Below are 24,884 nucleotides of genomic sequence, written 5' to 3' on the forward strand. Positions count from 1 at the left end.
CTGATTAATTTCCAGGGAAATAAACATGAGAAGTATCGAGATTTCCAGGAAATTACCTGAAATTCAATAGAAATATAAAAATATTCTCATTTTTATGAACACAATTCCTGAACTTTGTTTCATTATATGAGAAATTTGAGTTCAATTTGATTATGAACTTTAATCGTAACCAGAATTCCAGAGAATTGGATTTGATTCAGAATATATAATTCACTGAATAATATTATTATCACACATGGATTTCAAAGTATTGAATTCTATCAAAGGTTTCGAGTTCATTTAACATTTTCATATACATCATTTTCCATGAATAATATCATGATAGCCTTTTGGGAAGTTGGTGTTACATTGAATTACATGAACTTCCAATGAAAATTTGATTATAACAGAAAAGTTTATCATGTTAACCATTTGAATCTTTCTCTCGGATGATTAGCTGGTTAGATGGAAATTAAATAATCTTGTCTCATCTTCTAATTACAATTAACAACTACGAGGAAACATAAATAAGGATGTAACTTGTTAAATCAGTCACGTTTTCCTAATTCATTTGCCTTCCAAGAGAAATGTTAACCTTACCACTCTCATCATATCCCCTCCCAGAGAAAGATATACATGGGAATATGCTTGGAATAACCTTCTATACATGGTAAACTTACAGGGTATTAGAATGTTACAGTTACTTTGATGAAGGAAGATGAAGAAGAAAAAATAAGTGAGAAGATGAATTTAGGAGATTAATCCAATTTCGGGATGAAGATGATCATCAGCAATCACTGGTCAATATTTACTTCTAAACACTTGGAATCGATAGAGAAGATGAAACAAACTGTTCACTTTTATTCTCATCTTCATCCATCACCCAATCTCTTCATCTTCCTTTTTTTCCAATGAATTTCTGTTCCAACTAATCTTCATCATAATCATCAATATATATCACCCAACACCCTACAGAGAGTAAACATCGAGCTGATTAATAAGCTCGATATCGATATCATTTTCTTTTTCTCTCTGAGTCTCATTTTTTTTTTCATTTCCAATTTCGATTTCATGTTCATCTCTTTGATTCTTTTTTTATTCTTTCGATTAGTTTTTTCCTCTTCTCCATGTTTGTAGTAATAAAAATTGTTTACACCGAGAAAAGAATTGAAAGAAAATGACATCTTATCTTTTTCTGTGTATTTGGTGTTGACACACTGACATAGCATTGGGAGGGAAATGATGAGCATCATGATGATCATGATGAAATTGGAATAGAAATGAAAAGAAATCGATGAGTAAAAATGATTGTTAGCTGTTTGATGTTCCCTTCCAATTCAACTGAGTTTCTCATCTTCTTTCTCTCTCTCTCCTTATTTATCATCTTGATTTCCACTATCATCAGCACACCATCACCACCATCATCAGTTTCATGTTCACGATAAATTGTATCACTCAGATTCAAATGGTCATAAACAATATAATATAATAAATGGGAAAACATTCAATTCTGTTTCATGAATACAATGAATAAGAATAAAAAAAACATGGTTAAAGTTGAATCATCAATCTGAATTTAATGATAACACTTTAGATGAAGTTGATTGTTGAAAAGTTATTTTTCTGAATAAACAAATCATTTTAATCCTTTCAATTGATTTAATCCGATTGCTTAATCCTAAATCCTTATTATCATACATCTAATAGATGGCGTAACCAACTAACTAACTAATTAAAACCAAATTAAATATTGTGAGTTAATTTGATTCACATAAAAGGCAAAGATAATCCAATTGATAGTATTAGATTTGATTATTTGATTAGCTGCAAGTTAAATGTTGTTAACTTAATTGTTTCTTTTAACATTTTGGTGAAAAAATTGTGTTACTTTTTGAGAAGGCGCAAAATTTGAATATTTCAAAAGAGTTTCTAATCTAAATGATGACCAGTGTCCAAGAAATTAGTTACTAATATTGATAAGAATACATTCAGTTTGAATTATTAGACCCTGAGGATATTAGAAGTTAATTGTGATTAGAATATAAAATTAACTCGGAAACAAGAAGAATCCAAACGATCATTAAATTAATTAACTAACTAAACGAATCAACTAATTGTGACCATTGGTCATCTGTCCATTTTTCCAAGAGATGGAAACAATATAATCGATGTCAAATTTAGTTGTTTGAAGAAATGAAAAAACAAAAATCAATTGATAAAAAAGTTCATCTCTTGTATTGTATTAATAGCTAAATTGTTCTGGACAATCAATAATATAAATTGTGTAACAAGTAATAACAACAATCAATATTGAAAAGAAAAGCTAACAATTAGCCTGAGGCTACGATGTAATATTTAGCCATTAAAACTTAAACTCAGAAGCGAAGGTGAAGAAAAAAAAATATAACTATCGCCTCTAAATGATGTACTTGAAGGTTTTTACTTCAATATTATTCACCATCACCATGAAAGATTCATGATAATGGTGTTCATGATGATCAAAGAGAAAGAGAGAAAAGTAATAATTCATGTAATATTAACTCGCTTGGATCATTAATCAAACCAAAAGTATCGTAAATGAAAAGATGAATAAAAGGGAAGAGGAAATAGACTCTGAGAGAATCAACTTATCTTCCTTTTATTATTCTTCTTCCATGTATCAAATCTGAATTTATCTTCGATTAACAATAACAATAGAATAATAATATTTTCTCTTTCTCTTTTTCTCCAACTAATCTGATCATATTTTGGAACATGGAACATCTTATCATTTCTCTGATTCTATTCCTTTTTAATATCAAATTATAGTCATGATATTTTCTTTCTGTTTTAAGTTCTAATATTTTCAGTTTCAAACTCGATTATCAATCTACAGTAAATACGAAACTCTGGTACTTGTATCTTTCTAATGGTGGCGATGATGGTCTCGGTGAATTCTGAAGATATATATAACTTTGTTGTCTCAATGAAATTATATCATGAAAAGTGAATGACGAATGAAATTCTTATCATTTTTTTTTTGTATCGTTCTTTTTACTTTTATTCTGATTCCATGAACACTCAAATTCAGGTTTCAGACTTTTGCATGATATTGATTTTATTTTCTAAATGCAAACTCAATATCTTGAAACTTTCTTTGTAAATCTCTCTCTCTCTCTCTCTCTCTCTTCCTATTGTAATATGTATATTATTCAATAGCTATTGTATCTTGGATTCAAAGTTTATCATGTATATGAAAAAAAAGATCAAATTTTCCCCTGAGTTTATTTTCAAGTCTATTGTGTCAGTTTATAAATCCATTTCCAATCAGTGCTGAATATTGACCAGAACTTTTTTACTCCTTAGCAACTCTGGTAATCCCTGATCACTCAGTAATCCCAAAATTATATTGTTGTTGTCCCATGAAATTGCAATAATAATCTTATTTGTAACAATAACCTTGGTCAACAATTAACTGGAAGCCTAAATAATTTTTAAGGGCCAATTAAATTGTGCAATCAAATTGAATTGTTTGTTTACCTTTTTCTCAACAAAATAATCATCACTAGGAAAACATTATTCTCATTATGATTAACTTTCTCAATTGAATCGATTCAAGGTTGACAAGTTATACTATCACTATTATAATCACATCTTATTAACCATGATAATATATCAATTTAATGAATAAATTGAATGAAAGTTCTGATTAAAAGAGAGAGAGAGAGACCAAAAAGAAGGGAAAAAAATCTCTTCATCATTTTCTCTCTTTGGTAAATTGTATCAAGATCATTCTCAATCTCTGATCCTCTAATTGATCGTTATCATTTCCATCATCATCTTTATCGTTATCATAATTAATCTGTTACCTTGATCAGTTAATCTTAATCTCTCTATTGATTGTTTATCACGTCTTGGGACCATTTTGTTGTTGTTGTTGTTTATTTGCTGCTAATCAATGTTATCATTTGGTAAATTGTCACCAAGGGTAATGTTAATCAATGAGAAATTAAATTATCTCTCCTTCTGAATGATATTAATTTGAATAAGAAAAGCAATTTAATTCATTACACTAAGGGAACAAATCTTTCGATTTCATGATAAGTTGATGAGGTGATGTGATCGCTCAGTGGGTGAGTTTTAAATTTGATTAAAATCATGAAAGAAAGGGAAATTTATATTTATGTGCTAAGAAAAGTTCTGGATGATTTTGGGAATTGGAATTGTTGATTATTCAGAAAATTGAATCAGCTGATGATGTGTAACGAAAAGTTTGTTATATCAACATGAAGAGAAGAGGATAATAGTTTCATGATGAAGATGAAGATGAAGATGAAATAAAAAGTTCTTACGGATCAGTTACCTAAATCTTTCCTTTTCTCTTCCTCTTTCTCTTTTCTCTCATCATTTTTTTGGAGCACAAGATTTTCTTTTTTCAGTTCTTAAAGTTTACCCTGAATCACTGAATTGGAAACCCATCATCAGGGTACACAGAATGTTGATGATGAGAAGAGGCGAAAAATGGAAGAAAAAAGTTCGAAAAAATTCTTTTTTCAATTCTTTTATTTCTCTTTTATTTTGTATCGAATCAGTTGTCGAACTGTTTTCTTTCTTCTGTTCGAGGTTTCGATCCACTTAATGGTCCTATTCTTTATATAAACTGCCAACAGAAATCATCATGTTGATAATTTACTGAGAGTGTTATTGATGAACATTTCAAATGTGATTAAATGAATTGTAACGAACAAAAAACTTTTCATCAATGAACAACTTATTCTGTAAATATTATCATCGTTATCATCATTTCAAGTCTTATGTTGATAGTAAAGGTATACAATCAATCATTGAGATAAATGTAACAAGACAAAGATGAAAAACTTTCCAATGGGAAAATCATATTATAAATAAAATTACATGGAAATAGGAATCAAGATCAAGATTTTGACCTTGAAAACTGCACCAAGAACACCAGTACTTATAACTAGGTAAACCTGGACATCATCACATAATAAATTACATTGGTCAAGAGTAATTTAAGTTCAGTGTTGTTGTTATTGTCGTTGATTTTTATCATTTTAAAAACGTCAATTTGTCAACAATCAATTTGCTTGGTTAACATAATGAGACTGGACAATTTTTAGGTCTACTTAAAAATCATCAATTACAATTGTAATCGATTAGTTTTATAAGCAATCTTAATGTTGAACAAAAAACAACAAAATAAATGTCCACAGGTAAGTTAATAAAAAAATTTGGGGAAATACAAACTATCAACAAAGTTTTACATGCAATAATATTCTAATTACCTGAGGCTATTTTCAAGTCGATAATAATCCTCCCCTAAAATAGATTAATGTCACAAAGAGCAAGGCAAAAGATAAATTAGGAAAAATCTATCATCTTACCTGGATTTTTCATCTTTTTTGCAACAATAACAACAACAACAACAACAAACTAATCATCATCATCATCATTAATAATACAAACAAACTTGATGGGCTTTCGCAACTCCTTACATAATGAACTTGCCCTTGAAGTTTTCTCTCTCTCCAGGTAAATCTTATCACTTTGTGATATGAAACCTTTTGTGTTTTGCTTTCAGAAGATATAAATAATTTTTAATTATCATGGCGATGAAATTTTGAGTTCTTAAAATTATAATATAATGATGATAATATTTACGTGGCTCTAACCCAAAGTTGATAATATTGGTGAAAGTTAAAAGGATCTGAAAAGTAAACAAGAAATTGGCTCATTGATGGATAGATAAATGTAAAGGGAGAGAGGGGTGAGGATGAGGATGAGGATGATAAGCATCATGAATTAAGATCAAGGTTGTTTGGATGCTACAAAAGTAAATGATTATAATAATAATATAGCATTTGAATGATTATCATGAAAATCAGGTAAGAAAAAAAAATCTGTGGGAAGTTTCAATGTTTGTTTACAATGTTTTCTCAGATAAATAATGTTGATAACGATGATAATGATGATGATGATGCTCATGATGATCTTGATACTCTTGTCACGTTTGGACATTTCCCTTCACGATGATTAACACATCTACATTTATACGTACATAGATATTAACGATAAACGTTTTTCACGAACTTGAACATAATGATAATCGTTATTATCTTTGTTTTTTGCCAAAGAGATTATCAAACAATCAAATGGTCAACATTTACTTTGATATATGAATATTAATCAGTATCATCTTGTTAATTGTCACAATTAATTAGCCAACTGTCCATGAAACAAAACAAAACTTATCTCAGGTTCAACTTTTCAATCTGATTGTCATGATTGAGTGTTAATTGTTAGTATTACAAGTTGATTAATCTAATAAATTGTTGGTTTTGACTATTGGTTCAATTATGTTGATCTGATTGTTTATCATCAACAATAATCAAACCTAATTTTTGGTTTGTGAGAAATTTAAAAACGGAAACACAATCAACTAATTGCTTAACCTTTACCTCAATAGCTAATCATAAACTTGATTAACTAACAAGTAAGGTAAATGTAAATTATTTTTCCAACAGGTTATATGTCATCTTATCAGATGGAGACAACAATTAATTATTTGATTTAATTGCATTTCCTTTGCGTAAAATTTTTAAATAGTAATAATTGGATCACAATTAAGGCTGAAGATTAGCTTAATGTTACAACAATTTATGGATTTCTGATCGATTTAGATAAACAGGAATTCCGTTGAGAAATTAATTAACGTAGTGACAATTTAAATCGGATTAAAGTCATAGGTTTTTTTCATCATACAATTACGATTCATGTTTTGATGCAAACATTGAGGAACCTGAAACACTACAAAGATATCGAAACTAGCATTCGATAGCTTTTCAAAATTCTGGACCAAAAAACAGAACCAATGTCGTAAAGGTCAAAAGTTATAAATTTTTGAAAATTTCTCTTTCGATTTCTTTTCTTATTATCGTCGTATCCTTAGTACCATAGCCTCATAAAGAGCCTGAAGTAATTTTATGGACACAAAAATGATCTGATCTGCGACATGCGACGGTATATGAACCAGAAACACTCGAAGTTCAAAGTTATCTTACCACTAAATACACGAAACTAACTAAACGAAACTATTATTAGATTGATTCACTCAAAGATACGGAACTTCATTTTTGATTTTTGATTTAATTAGTGGTACGATTTTTTTAATATCTATCTTAAACTAGCGAGAAAATAGTAAGAATTTTATTTTAATTAAAAAAAAAATTAATAAATCGAACAATTAATTAATTATTGTAAAAAAGTCGAAAAAAGTCAATTTTCAAAAATAACAAATTTCCAAAAAAAGTAATACTCCCCCCTTTGATTTGCTCGGCAAATTTTTTGGACTTTTTCGCTTCGATTGTCCACTAAATCTTTATTCTATCAATTGTAAAATTTCTAATTACCTTAATCAATTAAAAAGCCTTAGGTGATTATAATTAAGCTTTCAGAAAAAAAATCAACTGATTAATTGATTTTCTAGGCCCTTCCAAACTCAGAAAAAGTGATTTTTCTCGATTTTTTATGTTTAGTTCGAATTTTCGAAAACTGGTGAATTTAGATCGAGAATTTCACCCCACATTATCAAACTAGATTCTTGTGAACACAAATTGTACAATATAATTAGAATCAGATGAGTTTTCAAAAAATCATTTAAATTCAAACGTCCGTACCTTTGAGTGAATCACCCTAATATATAAGCTAAGCAATAGTAGATAACTTACCTTTTATTGTTCACTTTTATCTTGAATTTTTAATCAGTCAAGTTAATTAATATCGTGAGTTTGAACAACCGATTGTTACAGAGAAACGAATCCACAATTACAATTTACTTGGGATTTATAATAGAAATCGTCAACTTGTTATTGTGAATACAATTGGTCTTGAAATAATTTCTAATATTAATCAAGTTAATGAAGATCAAAATTAAATCTCAAGGTAAATTTGGAGTTACAATTTAACAAGAAATCAGATTGAATTGTTTGATTAGAGTTAATTAATTGGACAGAAAGTTAATCTTATTTTTATTCCATCTTGTCTCATTAAATCACAATTAGTTTAATCACTTTAACGATAAGGTAATTAAACTTATGATCTTTATCATTAGGAAATATCATCTTCATTGATAATTACTTTTGTGAACTAATCTTTTTCACTCTAGTTAATCAAATTTTCATAAGAAATTAAATTAATTGGAGAAAATTCAAATTAATTGTAACCTTGACAATTTAAACTGAGAAAACAAAAATCAAATCACAGTAAACAATTTAATTACTATTATATTACAATGGATTAAGAAAATATAATTAATTCATCAACAATTCATTGTTGATTTGAAACAATTAAAAGGATAAAATATTAATTCAGTTACTCGGTTAATTGTCTTAACCAGGGTTATCAATATAATTGGTTATCTTAATCATTGTTCACTTTTTGATTATTAATTTTGATTGATTTTCAATATTTATTCAAAATCGTATTTAAAACAGAGGAAACAATTAACTGTAAAGTTAATCAAACTAACGATAATTGCACAATAATCAACACAATTAATTAAAATGATTAAATGATGATCATAATGTAGTTGAGTAAATCAATTACTGATTCAAGAGTAATTAATTAAATTTAAATCGTGTTTGAGTAATTAACTAATTTAAATATCTAATAAAATGACAGAAAAAGTTTTTTGACAAACAATTAATTCAACAATTAACAGAAAAGTGGACAGAAAGAGAGAGAGTAATTAAAGTTAATTGTTGACGCAAATAAAGGTTTCAACGAAAACAGAAAGGTGATTATGAGAAATACCTTGACAATTAAAATTAATTGCTCACAATTAAATCTGAATAAAAAACAAAGGTAAACATTTAGAGTCCCAGGGTAACATGAATTCAATGGAAGAATTTTTTTTTTCTAAGTCATTCAAATTTTCCGTAGATACGAACTGAGAAACCTTGAATTCTTCCCGGGTCTTTGAATGAGCAAGATTTGCTAGAAACTTGCATTTGTCTTTTATTACCAAAAGAAAATTTGAAATCATGCAAGAAATGAGATAAAATTAACAAATTTTTTTTAGTTTTTTATGCTTTTAATATTGCGCATGAATATAGAAATGTAGTAATATATCTTCAAGTATGTTCGAAGACATAATCAATTTCAGTTGCCCAAAAATTACCTGATTTATTGGTTTCAGGTATGAAAAGAGCTTTAAATCGAAAACTTGTTAATGGAATCAAAATCTTGGTATTTTTCTGAGCTATGCGATAAAAAGAATGAACTGTTTTGGTTGCAACTATTTTTTTAAGAAAGGAATTGTTCCATTCAACGTTCTTGAAAAGATTTCGTGATTTATAAACTTTAAATTCATCTACAACTGCAAATACCTTTTCTGGTTGACTTTCTTCTTCGTTTTCAGCAAGATAATGAATAACATTACAGAATCCTATCAAGCTTGCGTCTTTCATGTATGAAACTGAATATGATGCTGATTGTTGCCGTTTAGTGTATGAAGTTGAGTGATAAATATTGTTTTGTATTTAACTCGGAAAATTTGCAAAACTCATACGAAGCATTATAAATACCAAAATTTGCAAGCTGGTTAATAAGTTGTTGATCCTCAATTACTTCTTTTTGAATTTCCAACAACAATTCGAAACTTCATAATTCATGGCTGGAGGCTGTAATATTTTGGGAACGTTCTCAAGATCTTGCATGATATTAAATAGATTTTGCTCTTCAATTCGCACTTTACCGTCTAAATAGCTCGATAACAGTTGATTCTCAAATCCTCTGGTTCCATGTATGTTTCTTTTGAGCGTGAATATATTGCTTTCAAAAACAAAAGCAGAAAAATTTGCAAGATTTCCATAAAGATGTGCATGATTTGGTAAATGTTGCAAGAAGTGAAAATTCGGTTTCAATCCTTGCAATCCATAAATATCTTGGTAAGATTTCACGAATATTTCAATCAGAGTGTTAGCTTCTTGCGCAACATCTTCGGTTACACTTCCACGTAACATAATTCTTATTGCTTGTGACAATATCAGCATCAATGATAAATGCTCTGGTGTGATGAGACCAATAAATACTGGTGGCAGTAGTAAAAGCCATGTTTTGAAAACAGATGCCTTGAAAAATCCTAATTCCGCCAAGGAATTGGGAGTTCTTTAAATTCATGTGGAATTTGATAGAGCTCAGGATTTTGAGGTTTCTTCAACTACATTCAGTTCTGAAAAGGTTTCATTTCTAAAAGTGTTTTAAAACTCCAAGAAAACACAATGCATTGGTTCAACGGGGACTTGCTCAGGCAATTTTATATACTTGAAATTGTTTCACCTTTGATTCCATAACAAGCTTTGTTCAAGATACTCGCACGGTGTCCATGATCAACGAATGATTCGTGATTTCTTGCAACAAATTGATGTGATTCGTTGAATGGATATACTCTCTTTCTAGCATTTGCTGCAATCGTGACAATCTTTCCTTTTTCTTGACAATAAGCACATCCGTAAGCACCATTGAATTGTTTCATATTTAGTGATTTTGGCTTAGCAATGCTATCTAGAATAATCGTACCAATTTTCACATGAAATTTATAATTGGTACCTGAATTTTCGATTTCAAGCTTATTTTCTTGCAAGATGTCAATTTCTCGCAGTAAACAATTTTCGTAAAGATCTTTATGGTCAATTTTGAATGTTCCGCACCAGAAACCACACAAAGCAACATTTTTACTTTTGGAGCGAATTGAATCTGGTAATTCACCAATTGTAAAAGCTAATGGTGTCAATGTATGTTGTGTTGATTTGGTAATTCGTGCATCATCGTTGTTAATCATGAGTGTACATTTCATATCACTATTTTCATGCCAGATCTTCTTGTACATGCCAGAACTTATAAATGTGTTGCTAAATGCTGTTGGGACAAGCATGAAGTCGATATTTCTTGATATAAGTTGACGAAGTGTTTGCTGAATATTAAAACAATACAAAGATCCATGTTGATATTCACATGCACTAAACTCACAATGATAACTGGTATCGTGTAAATTTTTCTCACAAATGGTCAATTTATGATAAGGAATTCGTAAGTTTGATTGAGTAAATAAACTTTCATAAGATTTTGCCAAATTCACAGAAACGTTATCAAGCAAATATCTTATCAGAGAAAGCACTTTTTCTTTCCAGAAATATGAATGTTACACTCATCAAGAACAGTTTTGATAAAGTTGATAACACTTGTTCTTTTCTTGCATGAAACTGTCAACATTCCCATCTAAGCTACATGAATCACCATGTGCACGAGCCATCAGATTCGGTTCTTCTTCCATGTCTAGAAAACTAGTTTCATCAACGAAAGGCCGCAAATTTGTATGAGAATCATCAGTCTCTGAACTTGTATCGTGGTGGAAGGACGGAGAAAACGATATCTATTAGATCTATTAAATCTTGACATTTCACAAAATCAAAATAATTTCAACTGATAAGATAAAGTGATTTAATCAGCTTTGTGTGATAAAGACTAATCATGAGAAGACAGACAGGAAAAGGAAATCTTTGCAATTTAAATTGATCATTGTGCTTATACTCACTTCTTTCATTGTAATTTATCTAGTGAAAATGACTTCAGTAGCGAGTTCAAATGCTAGTAGAAATTCAGCAGGTAGGTCATATATATTTTACTTGTGTTCACAGCTTCTAAACTATTTTTGTCAGTTTATCATTCTTTATTACAGAAATATAAAAGATCTAAGTCAACCGCTGAGAACAATGTTGAGGATGCTGAAATCTTGCTTGAAATTTTGAATTCTGTCAAGAAAATCTAAACCTTTCATCTTTAATATCCAACACGCTGGAAAAAGTGATTAGACGACAGAATCAAATACTTGAAACGCTGGATTCTGTGAATTGTAACAAAAATGTGCAAACAAGAAGAGGGTTGTCAAAGGGGGCATTGGAGGCGCCAATCGAAGCCAAAATTCTTAAAAAACGAGCAGATCCAAAGGTAAGGTTGATTTTCTATCATTTCTTAAATGCTTATAAATTTTGTTGATTTTCATGTTAGTAAGTCAAATTCATACAAGATTTACAAGTTAACAACATTTCTGGCGAGAAAATGGATAAGATTCGTAGTATCTTACTAACTGGTCCAGAGAATGCAACTTTTATACCAATTAAGGTCTCGAGAATAATATGGGGCGATGATTATCTTTCAACTAGACTTATTGGACCAAAAGCTAGAGAGCCTAGAAAGAATGAGAGATCTTTGTTTGTTCCAGACGATGAATTACAAAAACTCAAAGGTAAATGAAAAGAAACGCGTTATCATGCATGATTTTAATAAAAATGTTTTATTTACAGATATTTTGAAAAGTGTAACTTCATATTACTTAAGAGAAGCTGAATGGCGAGTTATCGTACGAGATCCCATCAATCAATCAACTAGGTATCCGACCAAGCAAATGGGTTCTCATATGTCTGTTTCGAGTGATCAAAATTCAAATTCAAACATGGCCACTCCTTCTTCACCAGCGAAATCAACAAATACAAATGATCCTGTATTGTCTCAAGATAACCATCATCAATCTATTTCCACGCATGAATCAAGTAATCATGCGCCCACAAATCGCTCGACTAGAAGTCAGAGTAGCAGAACTGAACTAAATGCAGAAAGAACTAGAGTCGAAGATGAAACTCCAAGAATTGAAAAAAGAAAAAGTACTAGCACGATAAGAGGAAAGCAACCTAAGAAAAAAAGAGTTAATTGATAATACCTTAATTCATGTTATAAATTGATAATTCATGCATGTATAATGCATTTCATGCATATCTCAGAAAAATGGGTCATGTGATTGATAGTCATGCGCATTAGTTTTCGCGCTCAACTTTCTTTCCTTCATCGCCATTTTCCCAAACAAACTGAATTATTAAACGTGTTTATTTGAATTCTTTTGTTTTTTAATCAAATTTTTACAAATTATTTCATCGAAATTAAGTTTTTTTATTTTCATCTGTCCAAACATGGCTCGTACTAAAAACGTGTCAAGCAGTGACTCATCAAGTAAGTTACTCAAAATCTTACATGAAACATGAATTTTAACTCAACTTTTTTTGTTTAGGTGATCAAGAAGAGCTAACAGCAACTCAAGCTCAAAGTGAGTATTTAAATAATAATTTTGAAGGATTTCTAATATGTTTTTGTTAATTATAGTGAAAAGACTACGAAAATCTATTTCTGGTTCATCAAAAAAGCAGAAAAAGGATAATCATGCGTGTACCTTGGATTCAGACATGAAATGGAAAGTTGATGATATTTCAAGAAATGTCGCTTCCCTTTCAGTTCTCCTTGAAAAAATGAATAAGAAAATAGGGCTTATCATGGATGTAATGGAAAAAAGAGGTGGTGCAGTTGCAGGAAAACCAAAAAATAAACGTGCCGTTGCCAAATCAACTTATGAAAGTAATGTTGAGGAAAGGATGAAAAAGAAAAGATCAAATCCTGAGGTATGTTGTTGTTTCATGCATGAATGATATTTTCATACATGTTTTTGTTATTCATATTCAGTGGATCAAAGAAACCAGTAAATTTTCAGTTTCTGGCATTCCCGATGAGCGAATGAAAAAGATACGTGAAGTATTGATAAGTGGACCTGATTCGCCTTCTGGAACTGCAATTAAAGTTTCAAGTGTATCTGGGATAAATCTTACATTGAAAATTACTTGGTTGGTCCACAAACTAGAGCACCACGAGGAAATGAGCGACAAGACTTTCTCCCCTGAAGAACTGAAACTAAAAGGTGAGTCTTTCATGTGTTTTCTTTGAATGAATGTGTCTTTCATGCATGAAATATGATTTCTCACAAATAGAATGTCTGGAGCAGCTAACATGCAAGTTTTTAAATGACCACGAATGGAGAAATCTTGTAAGAGATCCGATAAATCAAGCAACTAGAGACACGAGGCTGGTTACAAGTTGACATTGATATAGACGAAAGTTTAGATAACTCTTCAGTCGGAGAAGTACCAGGAACTTCAGGCCTCGGGGAAAAATGAATTTTTCGATCAAGAAATAATCATTCATACATGAATTACTAATTTCACACATGACTAATCAATAATCTCCGTTCTTCCAGGCAATAATACCAATTCCTTGATCTCATAAAGTTTAAAGAAAATTCTAATCTCATTCTAATACAAAAAATAATCATACTTAATCAGTTATTAATAAAATTTAATTCAAAGTTCTCATCTGTTTCGTTTGTTGGTTGTTAATCATGCATGAAATTGGAGTTTCACATGATTTTGTTTCACTACTAAAAGTCTCATGCGACATTGCACATGCGTAAGATTTGAAATAACATTCCAACGGATTCTTTGTTCAAAATTATTCAGCTAATTTTTGTTGTGATAGTCACGCTTATTGAGCTTATTTTTGTTATAATTTCAATCTTGTGAATTCCTTTTCTGAATTTATTTCATCATGTCTGATAGAAATAAGAATTTCTCTTCGTCATCGGAATCAGGTAAGACTAAGCGGAAATATGCTTGATTATATTTTTGTTAATTAACACACTCTTTTTTCATGTGTTTTGTTAACAGAAATATTAAGATCTCGTTCGAACTCGGAAAGTCCAAAAAAACGTAAGTACATTTCATAATATTTAATTGAGTGTTCAAGAATTTAAATGAATTTTTATTTCTTATTTTTCAAGGCAAAAGATCAGTTTCATCCGAGAATCATGCGTGTAAACATGTTTCAGACATGAAAAATAGGCTTGATGATATTTCACGATATGTTAAGCTTCTTACAAGTTCAGCTGAAGTCATGAATAAGCGAATCTCAACAATCATGGATACAATTGAGAAAACCAATTCTAAATCAACTGAACTTTCAAAACCAGTAGCAAAAAATGCCATTGAAGAAAGAGTAATGAAGAGAATGGCTAAAAAAAGAGCGGATAATGATGTAAGTTATTTTTTCATGCGTGTGTATATTGTTTCATGTATGATATATGTCTTTCAGGTCTTGGAGAAGATAAAGGTGCTTACAGTTCCAGGAATCAGTACAGACCGAATGATTCAGATAAGAAAATTACTTATCAAAGGACCCAAAGGTGCCTCTGCTTTGGCTGTACGAATCGCTAAAACAATCTGGCGATTCGACTATTTAAGCAAATATCTAATTGGACCAAAGAAAAGAGCTGCTAGGAATGGTGAAAGATGTGAGATGCTACCAAAGAAGAAGAAGTTACAAGGTATTTCATGCATGATTTGCTCAATAATTATCCATTTTACATGATTTTCTTTTCTCATGTTTCAGATTGTCTTTCTGCCTTGACTGTTTTCTTCCTTGATGATATTTCCTGGACAAATGTTGTGCGTGATCCAATCAACCAAGCAAGTCTTGATCCAAGAAACTATTTTATCACTGGAACTGAGGATTCTAATGAGGCAACAAATGAAGATGACGATTCATTCGTGGACGAGGCTGCCAGCAGTGAGGAGACCACGTTGAAAGATTCAACTGTTGTTGAGAGTTGCGTTCATGAAGAAGAAAGTTCTCAAATCGATGATGAAATCACACATGAAAGTGAAGCTGAAGTTGACAGAAATTTGCAAGAAGGAAATGTTTCATGCGAGAAATCAACTGTTGATGAATGATCTTCATTCGTTTTGATAAGATTTACAATCGATACGATTTCTCTCATTTTTCACTCATAACCAATAGGTTTCATACATGAAAAAATTAAATTCGCTTTCAAGACTCATGAAATATTATTAAATAATCGTGTTTAAGCTCAAAATCATACTATGAATTCATTATCTAAGCAATTAATTCTTCGATTTTCTTTTGATTAAATGCTGATCATTTAAATATTGTCTGCATATTTTTCGGTTCGGTAGATTTCGTGTATGAAATTGGTATTCAATCGGTATCAATTAACAATTCATGAATTCTGTAAATCGTAGTAAAGAGAATGGTTTTCTTGTTAGAATAACCAACTTTGCTGCTGATTACAGGCAAAAGTACAACGAAATTGAAAAAATTGCTTAAGTTTTATAATCAAATTAATGCTCATTCAATAATCGGTTATCATGCTACCAAGAAATTGATCATCCTTACATTTGTGGTAAATTTTTCTATTGATAAATTGATGTTGTTTTTATTTACCATGCATTCGATATCATAATTGTGCAAGAATTGTATTTTTCAAGCAAGTTTTGTTAAGCAATTGTGACTTCTGAGTGTGACTCATGATGAAAGTAACAAATGCGCTTGAATTCATAAGTAAATTGTTATTTTCATGCAAACTAAATAGAGAAATTGATCACATCATATTCATTTATTGTAATTTATACTTAATTCCTATTAAAAAATTGCTGTTTGGTATCAACTAAATTGTCAAGTTTAACGTAATCAAGCAAAATTTAACTTCTTTACCAATTTTTGATACATATACAAGTTATGAGAAGAACATGACATGAAAATAACCAAATTGTTTATATTCATGCAACCGTATTACTTTCATGCACTTGTAGCATAAAAAATGTATAGAACGCGTGAAATTCAGTCAAGAAAATTTAAAATCAGGCTCATATAATCTTTCATTCTTGGTAATTTGGTGCATTTTATTGCCAGAAGCGTTTGCATGATTTTAATAAATCTTGCTCAACCAAAGACCCGGGTTGGGATCAGAACTTTTCACAGGAACAGTTTGATTATGTTAATGAAATCATCTTCGATTAAGATAAATTAATTAGTAATCAATAACTCTTAATTATCCTTTGGCACAATTAAATCAATATCCTTTTGCTAATCATCAAGGTTAATCCAGTTAAGGTTGGAGCTTAATCCATTTTTTATTATTACTCTGATTTGGCTTAACCAGTTTTCTGGTTTTCGGTAAGTGGTTAGTTAATCACTTTCATGGTTGGTTTAATCTAGAATGTAATTTACTTAATTTAGTTGGTTAAATGTTACTCGTTTGTTGGTAAATAATTAACTGTGTTAAACTTGAAGCGATTCAAATTAACCACCAACATCCCAAATTTGATTGTGAAAAAGTTTTAAACAACAACAAATCAATTGGGTCTCTAAATTGTGATTAACTTACTTACTATTAATTTTGCCGTTTCTCATGTTGATTTACTAATTATATAACTAATTGTTGATTCAAGTTTCTATTTCCTGGCATAATCAGTTAATCCAATCACTTTTAACCACAAGGTAATCATATTAATTAGCGGAAATTGAATTTCTAGATTTCAATCAATATCTTTATTATCAATGATTAAGCTTTTCTTTTGATTATGTTTATGATTAACTTAAACAATTTTCATGGTTAATTTAAATTGGTTGGTTAGTTTAATCATAGAAATTAAAATGTACGTTAAAGTTTAATTGTCAACTCCACGGATGCCCAACAATTAATAATCAATTTAACTTTCAACATTAAATATTACAAACAATTTGATTTGATTGATTAAATTTACTTTTAACAAAGTTTTATAATTATGCTTGAATGGGTAAGAAAACTAAATTAATTGTTGATTAAACAATCTAATTTTCTGTATAAAGACAATTGTCAAGATGACAAGTTAATTGTTTGTCAAGAAAAAGCAATTAGTCTAGAAAAGAAGCAAAAAGTGACAACAATTAAGATGCCAAATTGTTACAATTTAATCGGTGATTGATTTACTAAATAAATAATTGATTATCTTGATATTAAATTGCTTCTATCAGAGATGGTAATTAATTACCTGACCATTGGTCATCTCCTTTTCTGGATCCTTTGTAACGGTCAAGCATCTAACTTGTTATCCTTTCATTTTGTTTCTTTATTTGTTAATCATAATTAAGCAATGGTCATCATCAAGGTTTACTCAATTGACCCTTGATGATTTTTAGATCAGGTCAAATCCAATTCCCCGGTGGGACATTCATGTATGTGTACACATCTTCATCTTGATTTCATGAATAAGATTGACAACATGATTAAAATTGATTGGACACACAATCAATTTAATATTATATATTTAATCTGAAATCACTTTTCCCAATATTGTTTCCACTTTCATGGTGATGTCTTTTTCATGTATTCCCATGATCATGATGACCACTACTATCATCATAAACTCAAACTGGACATTATGTTGACCTTTACAGCAAAAAAATTGAACCTCAAACCATTTTTTTCATGGTTCCAATATGAAACCTTTTCTTTTTACCATCATCATTATTATTATTAACTTGTCCTAGTTTTTATCTGACTTTTTTTTTCATCATCTTCATGATGATCACCATGAATTTGAAAATCTCAACAAGATGAACTCAATGAACCCAAATAACCAATGAAATTATATTCAGAAACTCATATATATGCTCCATGATTGAATATTGAAATTGGAAATTTCCTTTTACCCAATAATAGTGTAGATATGAGACTAGGAAACTTTCATCTGAGAATCTCTTGAAATGCCCTTAGGCAATTCTTAATCAGCTGTTATTGATGATAACTCGACAATGCCAAAGGTTGAATAAAGTAAAGAAAAGTAAAGTTCCAATTCTCAATTCTAATGATATCTTAGCATTATCTTTTCAGTTTCCATTTCATGATAATCATGATGAACTCTCAATTTAATATTAACATTCAGATATCATAATCTAAATTGTACAATGTTAATTTGATCATTGTGTCAACTATAAAACCAAATCAATTGATTTGCCTGAGGATATAATCAAATTACTGAGCATTGATAATATCAACTTGGTGGTTAAATTTTCCCAATCAAATGAAATCATGTCCATTTGTTAAATATAAATGATTATCAATTGAAACAATTTAATAGGAATCATTATCATGTTTACCTGATTAACTGCTTGCAATTGAAAATTATCAATTTGAAACTCTTTCTCAATGTTGTTATTAACATGATAGTTAATTATCTTCAACCATGATAATTGTTTTTCTCTCAATCCAAAATTGATCATCACAATTAACTACATGGTAATCATAATCAATGAACAATTAAACCTGTCAAACTGTGTCTAAGTTTCTTGTTAAATTGTTACCCAATCAATTTCAATGTAAATTTGTTGTTCACATGAAATTAACAAACTTAATTTCCCTTTTGTTTTTTTTTTCTTAAATTATCATGATAATCAAATATGATTAATGAAATTACATGTGATAATTACCTAGCAATTAGTTGATTATTTCATCATTTAAATTTAGAAGAAAAAATCCTTAAAACTATCAATTGATTAATCACTTTGTAAACTGTTGTGATTAAATTGATATGAAAAGAAAACCATTAACTAATGTTGTTGATAATTTAATAACAATCTGATAATAATTATGATGATGATGATGATGATGATCGAGATGATAATAGAATATCAAAATAAGAACTTGTTCTTTTTGTCGAACTTTTTTTTTCTTTCAAAAAAAAAACTTTTTCGATTTTTCTTTTGATAACTTTACATGCAAGAGATTGGAAAGATTATCAAAATAAACGGAACAATGGAAACAATTACCCAATTAATGATTCGAAAATTATTCTTACTTGATTAACTATTTAATTATCTAATTAATAGGAAAGAAAAAGGGAAAAATATATATAACAGTTAATTAGCATATTGAATAATAAATATTAACTATTATAATCATAAGCTTAAGGTAAGAATTGTGATATTTGGTAATGAAAGTGAAACTTTAATTGTTCAGGTTGATTAAGATGAAATTGTGATTGTGTGAAAATTAGAGGTGAGAGATTATTATTATTACGAAAAACAATGATAATGAAAAACAACAACAATTTAAATTGTTTAATTTTTAATTGTGTTATGAGAGAGAGAGAGAGAGAGCGAAGGAGAAATCGAGATAGAGAGAGATTGAGAGTGAGACAGAAAAGTGAAAGTTTCTCAGTGGTGTTTATATTAATAGAACCTCCTTCTTCCCCTACTTTTCAATGAAGTTTTCAGGTTATACCTGAGAGAGGCCATGATGATGTTGATGATAATAATGAAAGAGAGAAGGAAAAAAAGAAAGACAAGAAAGAGAGACAATTCTTGGAAAATGGCAACTTTGTTTATCATCCTAATTATCACTGACGATGGGAAGTAACTTGTTTTTTTATTTACTATCATTATTATTATGATAATATGTTTATACTTTTGAGATGAAATAACAACAATGATGATAATTATGACGATAATCTCACTCTTGGCTCACTCTTTGTGCCTCAGTCTCACTTATTTGCTACGATTTCAAATAAAAGGAGTTGATCTTTGTCGTTAGAAATCATTCGTTCTCAGTTCATTCCAACGATAACAAGTTCGCAAACTTTAAAGTTTTAATTTTCTTTTCTTTATACACTTTTGTGCTTTAAGTCACTTTCACTCTATCAAAAATGAAACTCATCTTTGTTGCTCTTTTGGTTCTTGCCGTTCTCGGTGCTGCTTTCCTTCCCTCAGCTGATGCTCAATATTACGGACGTGGTGGTTATGGTGGTGGACGAGGATACGGAGGCCGAGGTTATGGCGGTGGATACGGTGGTGGACGAGGCTGGGGAGGCCGAGGTGGATATGGTGGTGGCCGAGGATACGGAGGTCGAGGTGGTTACGGTGGAGGTTACGGTGGACGAGGAGGTTACTACGGTTAAACCAATGGTCACTTCTAAATTTTCACCTTCATCTTCACAACTTTGTTACCTGTTTTGTTTCCTCGTCTAAATCTATGCCAATACAAATATTACCGATTCTCTCTCTCTCTTCCTCTCTTCCTCTCTCTGTCTAGTATAGGGATTCAAAATTGATTCTAATTTGGTACAATCGAAAGTTTCAGAATTTTCCAATTTTCTGAATTGTTCAACCTCCGTTTTAACACTTTGATCGTCCACACAATTTCATATTCACTTTTATTTTTTACAATCAACCTGAATGAACAGATTCTCACCCAAACAAATAATTTTATTACATCTCATCGATAAATCTTAACACTTTTTTTGTAACAATTAAATATTGTAAAAATTTGTAACAATTGTCAACCATTCAAGTTATGGTTACAATTAGTTTGAAATAAAACAAAACAATCAACACAAATTATTTCCCTCTCAACTAGCCTTTATTATTTACTAATTAACGATCACAATTCAACATTCAACTTTGAACATTGGAGAAAAATTTTATTCTCACATTCTCAGTGACTTCAATATACTAACATTTCTACCTCCAAAATCCAAATCAGGTTGGTAACAAAAAAAACTCTTTCTCTTTCGAGCTAATTAACAAATAAAAAAAGTTGATTCTAAACTTGAGATTAGCTTTTGATTTTCTTTCGAAAGTTTCGAATTTCGCGGTTAAAAAGACAAGTGGCGCCATCTGTCGGCGAAGAATAACCAATAGAAAAGTGAATTAGGCTGAAAGAAAGTAAATAGAAAATGATTTTTTTGGTATTTTTTAAATCAGAAAGCAAATCAAACCTTCTCGGCTTCTCAATTATTTATTTTTTTTAACAATCAAATTGTGATAATATTTTGATAATCAATTAATTGGCTAATTTAATCGACCATTAAGGCACAAGAATGTTGTATCTTGAAGATTATCTTGAAGGTAAGTAAATATCTCACTCCCTCCCTCAGTCTTTCTTTTCCTTTCTCTCTTTCTTTCTTTCTCTCTCTTTCTCTCTCTCTTACTTTCTTACTTTCTTTCTCCTTTTATGCTCTTTGATTATCTCTTTTAATATAATGTTATCTTCATCCATCTCTCTTACTTTCCTTTCTGATGTTTCTTTCTCTTTGTATCTCTTTCTTTCTTTTCTACCCTCATCTCAGTGGTTGAACATCTTCCCATTGAACTTAAGAAACGATTCACCGAAATGAGAGAAATGGATCTAAATGTTCATAGTAAGTGTTTGAAATACTTTTCTTTTCGTTGTTTTTTTTCACTTCTCTTCGAATGAGATTTCCCTCCTCTTCGAACTTGGAATTCTATATATCGTAACTTTTTTTTCTACTTTTCTCTTTCTTTCTCTCTCTCTTCGTATCTTACATCATTCGTTTGCTCTTATTCTGTTTTCACATAATATTATTTTTCGTTCGTTCTATTATCAATTTTAGACGAAATGGAAGCCATCGAAGAGAAAGTTAAAGACTTTTTCAGTAATGCCAAGAAAATGAAAACAGATCAAAGAGATATCGAATTCAATAAACTCAAACAGGTAAGAAAACATGGAAACTTTTATTAAGTTTTATTGAAAACGAACATTTTTCTCTTTGTTTATTCAATAACAATCTTATTCCAATGTGATTTGTATGTAATATTTACTCAAGAAATTTTCTTTCTCAAGAAAAGAGTTTAAAATAATCTTTTCAACTACGAATCGATATTTTCTTGGAAACAAAATGAATTAATTATTAATCCTTTTAGCTAAATGAACTTTGATTTTTCGATTTCTATTATTATTCTTTTTCTCAGGAATATGAAAAAACCGCTGAAGAAGCAGAAGAAAAAGTTGAACTTGCTAATCAGATTTACGATCTCGTGGAAAAATATTTAAAAAGATTAGACTCCGAACTACAAAAGTTTAAGATGGAATTGGAAGCAGATAATTCTGGAATAACGGAAATCCTCGAGAGAAGTAAATGTTTAAACTTTTTCTTCTTTTCCATTCCAATAAATCCTTATCCATATCTTGAAGCGAAATTTCCTCCAAACTATAACCATAATATTGACTCTTCTAAATCAATAATGTTCTTTTATATATAAAATAAGTTTACATTTATAATTTTATTCTCTTTTCTCTCTATTAACTTTCATAGGATCTCTTGAGTTGGATAATCCACCAAATTCAAATGTAAATAATGTTAGAGAAAAAAGGAAACATTCACATAATGACTCCGTTCAAGGAGTTCCAAATTCAGGTAAGAGATTCATTGTAAATTCAGATCATTTTTTATCCTCTCCATTCATATTGACATATTGGATAAAACGAAGACACAATTAACTTAAATTTCTCTCTCTCTCTCTCTCTGTATGACGTTAGCACGAAGCGGTGATACATCTTGTTCTGGTTCTAATCACGGGGTTCCAAATAATCTTAACAATTGGGCAAATCAAGCAACTTTTGCAAACTCATTATCAAATTTGGTCAATAATTCCAATACGGTTCCTAATGGTAATCCATTATTGGCCAATAGTTTAACATCACCTCATTCACCCTCATTGTAAGTAAATCATAATAGTATTAGAATCGATTTCTAATATCAAACTTTTCGTTTCAAGTTAACCATACAGCCACAGAAATTGAGTTTGGAACAAAAATTAAATCACTCGCGCACACAATCAATTCAATCGTTAATCTATGAATTGATAAGATTGAAAAACATTGGGTTTTTGATAAGATAATCAAGTTAATCACAATTTAATCTCTCTATGCGCGAATTGAAATAATTTTTGTTCCAAACTCAATTTCTGTGGCTGTATAGACGATAATTAATTTAAATCTGATATTGAATCTACTTTTTTTTACCCCATCTCCAGTTATAATTTAGGTGCTGGTAGTACGGCTATTGCTGCTGCGGCCTCACAAGCCATCGCGGCCACGCAGCAGGTAATAATTATGAAAATAATAATAATAATGTTAACTTTTGTTATGAAGAAAAAAAAATTCCCTCAAAACAAAATTTATATATAATTCTCATTATATACCTTTGAATATTTGTCCATCCTATTCAAATATTATTTAAACGTTTATGGATTGAAAATTTTACCACTTCAGATGCAACAAGGAAGACGAACTGCCAGTCTTAAAGCGAGCTACGAAGCGATTAACGCCGTTGGCTTACAAAATATTAGTTGTGATTTTAATTCTATACGGGAAGGATCAATACCGTCTTTCAATCCACAAGGAACCGGTCCATTTGCCGCTGCAGCGGCAGCAGCGGTCGCGGCTGCAGGCGGAGGTGTTCCAGTGACTGTACCAGGTAATTTATTACCTACGGGTAGTGTAGGAGAGGGATCTTCAACAGGAATGTTCAAAGTAACCAAACGAAGTCGTACCTCTAGTCAATATCAAGATACAGGTTAGTCTACCGCTCGAATGGTCAAAATTATTTAATTTATTTCCTAATTTGAAGACGAAAACACGGAAACATTATTTCTAATTTAAATTTCTTTCTCTAGATGAATCATCAGAGACGATGACTGTTGATGAAAGGGGAAGCACCGAAAATTGGACCTGTGATCCCGATGAACCTCGTTATTGTCTTTGTAATCAAATTTCTTATGGTTCAATGGTTGCCTGTGATAATGAAGAGGTGAAAATCATAATTATAATAATAATTAACAAAATTCATTAACCTGAAAAACTTTCACCAAAGTTAACAACTTATATTTTGATTTATTTTTTTTTTGTTCAATTTCAGTGTCAATTTGAATGGTTCCATTATGGTTGTGTTGGTATAACTCAACCTCCAAAAGGAAAATGGTTCTGTCCACCTTGTACAGTTCAAATGAAAAGGAAAGCCAGAAAAGAGAAGGTAAGAATCGTCGACTACCGAAAGTATTTACCGCAAAAACAAAAGTTCAAAAAACTGGATTCGAAACATGAAGATAAACAAATTCGATACAAATGTCAAGTTCTACCCCGATTTTCAAATTGAACATTTCAGACAAATTCTAACATCAAGTGATAACAATTTCATCAATATTCAGCATTTTTCTAACATAAATATTTTTCTTTTCTTCAACAACCTTTCAGACTCAGTCCACGTCGTTTTCATCCACTTCTCCTGTTGATACACAAACAAATTAAACAAAACTCATTAATCAACTACGTCAACTCTGTGTGTGTATATGTGTATGTGTGCGTGTGTGTTTATGTTCAGATCACTAAGGAATTG

At 30.2% G+C, this 24,884-nt stretch overlaps 2 protein-coding genes across 2 annotated transcripts in view; one reads left to right on the forward strand and one right to left on the reverse strand.

Moving 5' to 3' along the window:
- The window catches only part of LOC128389823 (uncharacterized), a 196,440-nt gene that overhangs the window by 16,728 nt on the left and 154,828 nt on the right, over window positions 1–24,884 (reverse strand). The gene's annotated exons all lie outside the window — the stretch shown is intronic.
- On the forward strand, window positions 21,403–24,879 carry LOC128389811 (inhibitor of growth protein 3-like). Its single transcript, XM_053349443.1, has 11 exons — window positions 21,403–21,594; window positions 21,816–21,887; window positions 22,101–22,201; window positions 22,459–22,621; window positions 22,803–22,904; window positions 23,027–23,207; window positions 23,524–23,593; window positions 23,762–24,065; window positions 24,166–24,299; window positions 24,408–24,521; window positions 24,743–24,879. The coding sequence occupies exons 1-11, from the start codon at window positions 21,567–21,569 to the stop codon at window positions 24,794–24,796; spliced, it is 1,323 nt and encodes a 440-aa protein (XP_053205418.1). The 5' UTR covers window positions 21,403–21,566; the 3' UTR covers window positions 24,797–24,879.

Source organism: Panonychus citri, unplaced genomic scaffold, assembly GCF_014898815.1.
Source record: "Panonychus citri isolate SS breed McGregor unplaced genomic scaffold, ASM1489881v1 Contig00111, whole genome shotgun sequence".
NCBI classification, from domain to species: domain Eukaryota; kingdom Metazoa; phylum Arthropoda; class Arachnida; order Trombidiformes; family Tetranychidae; genus Panonychus; species Panonychus citri.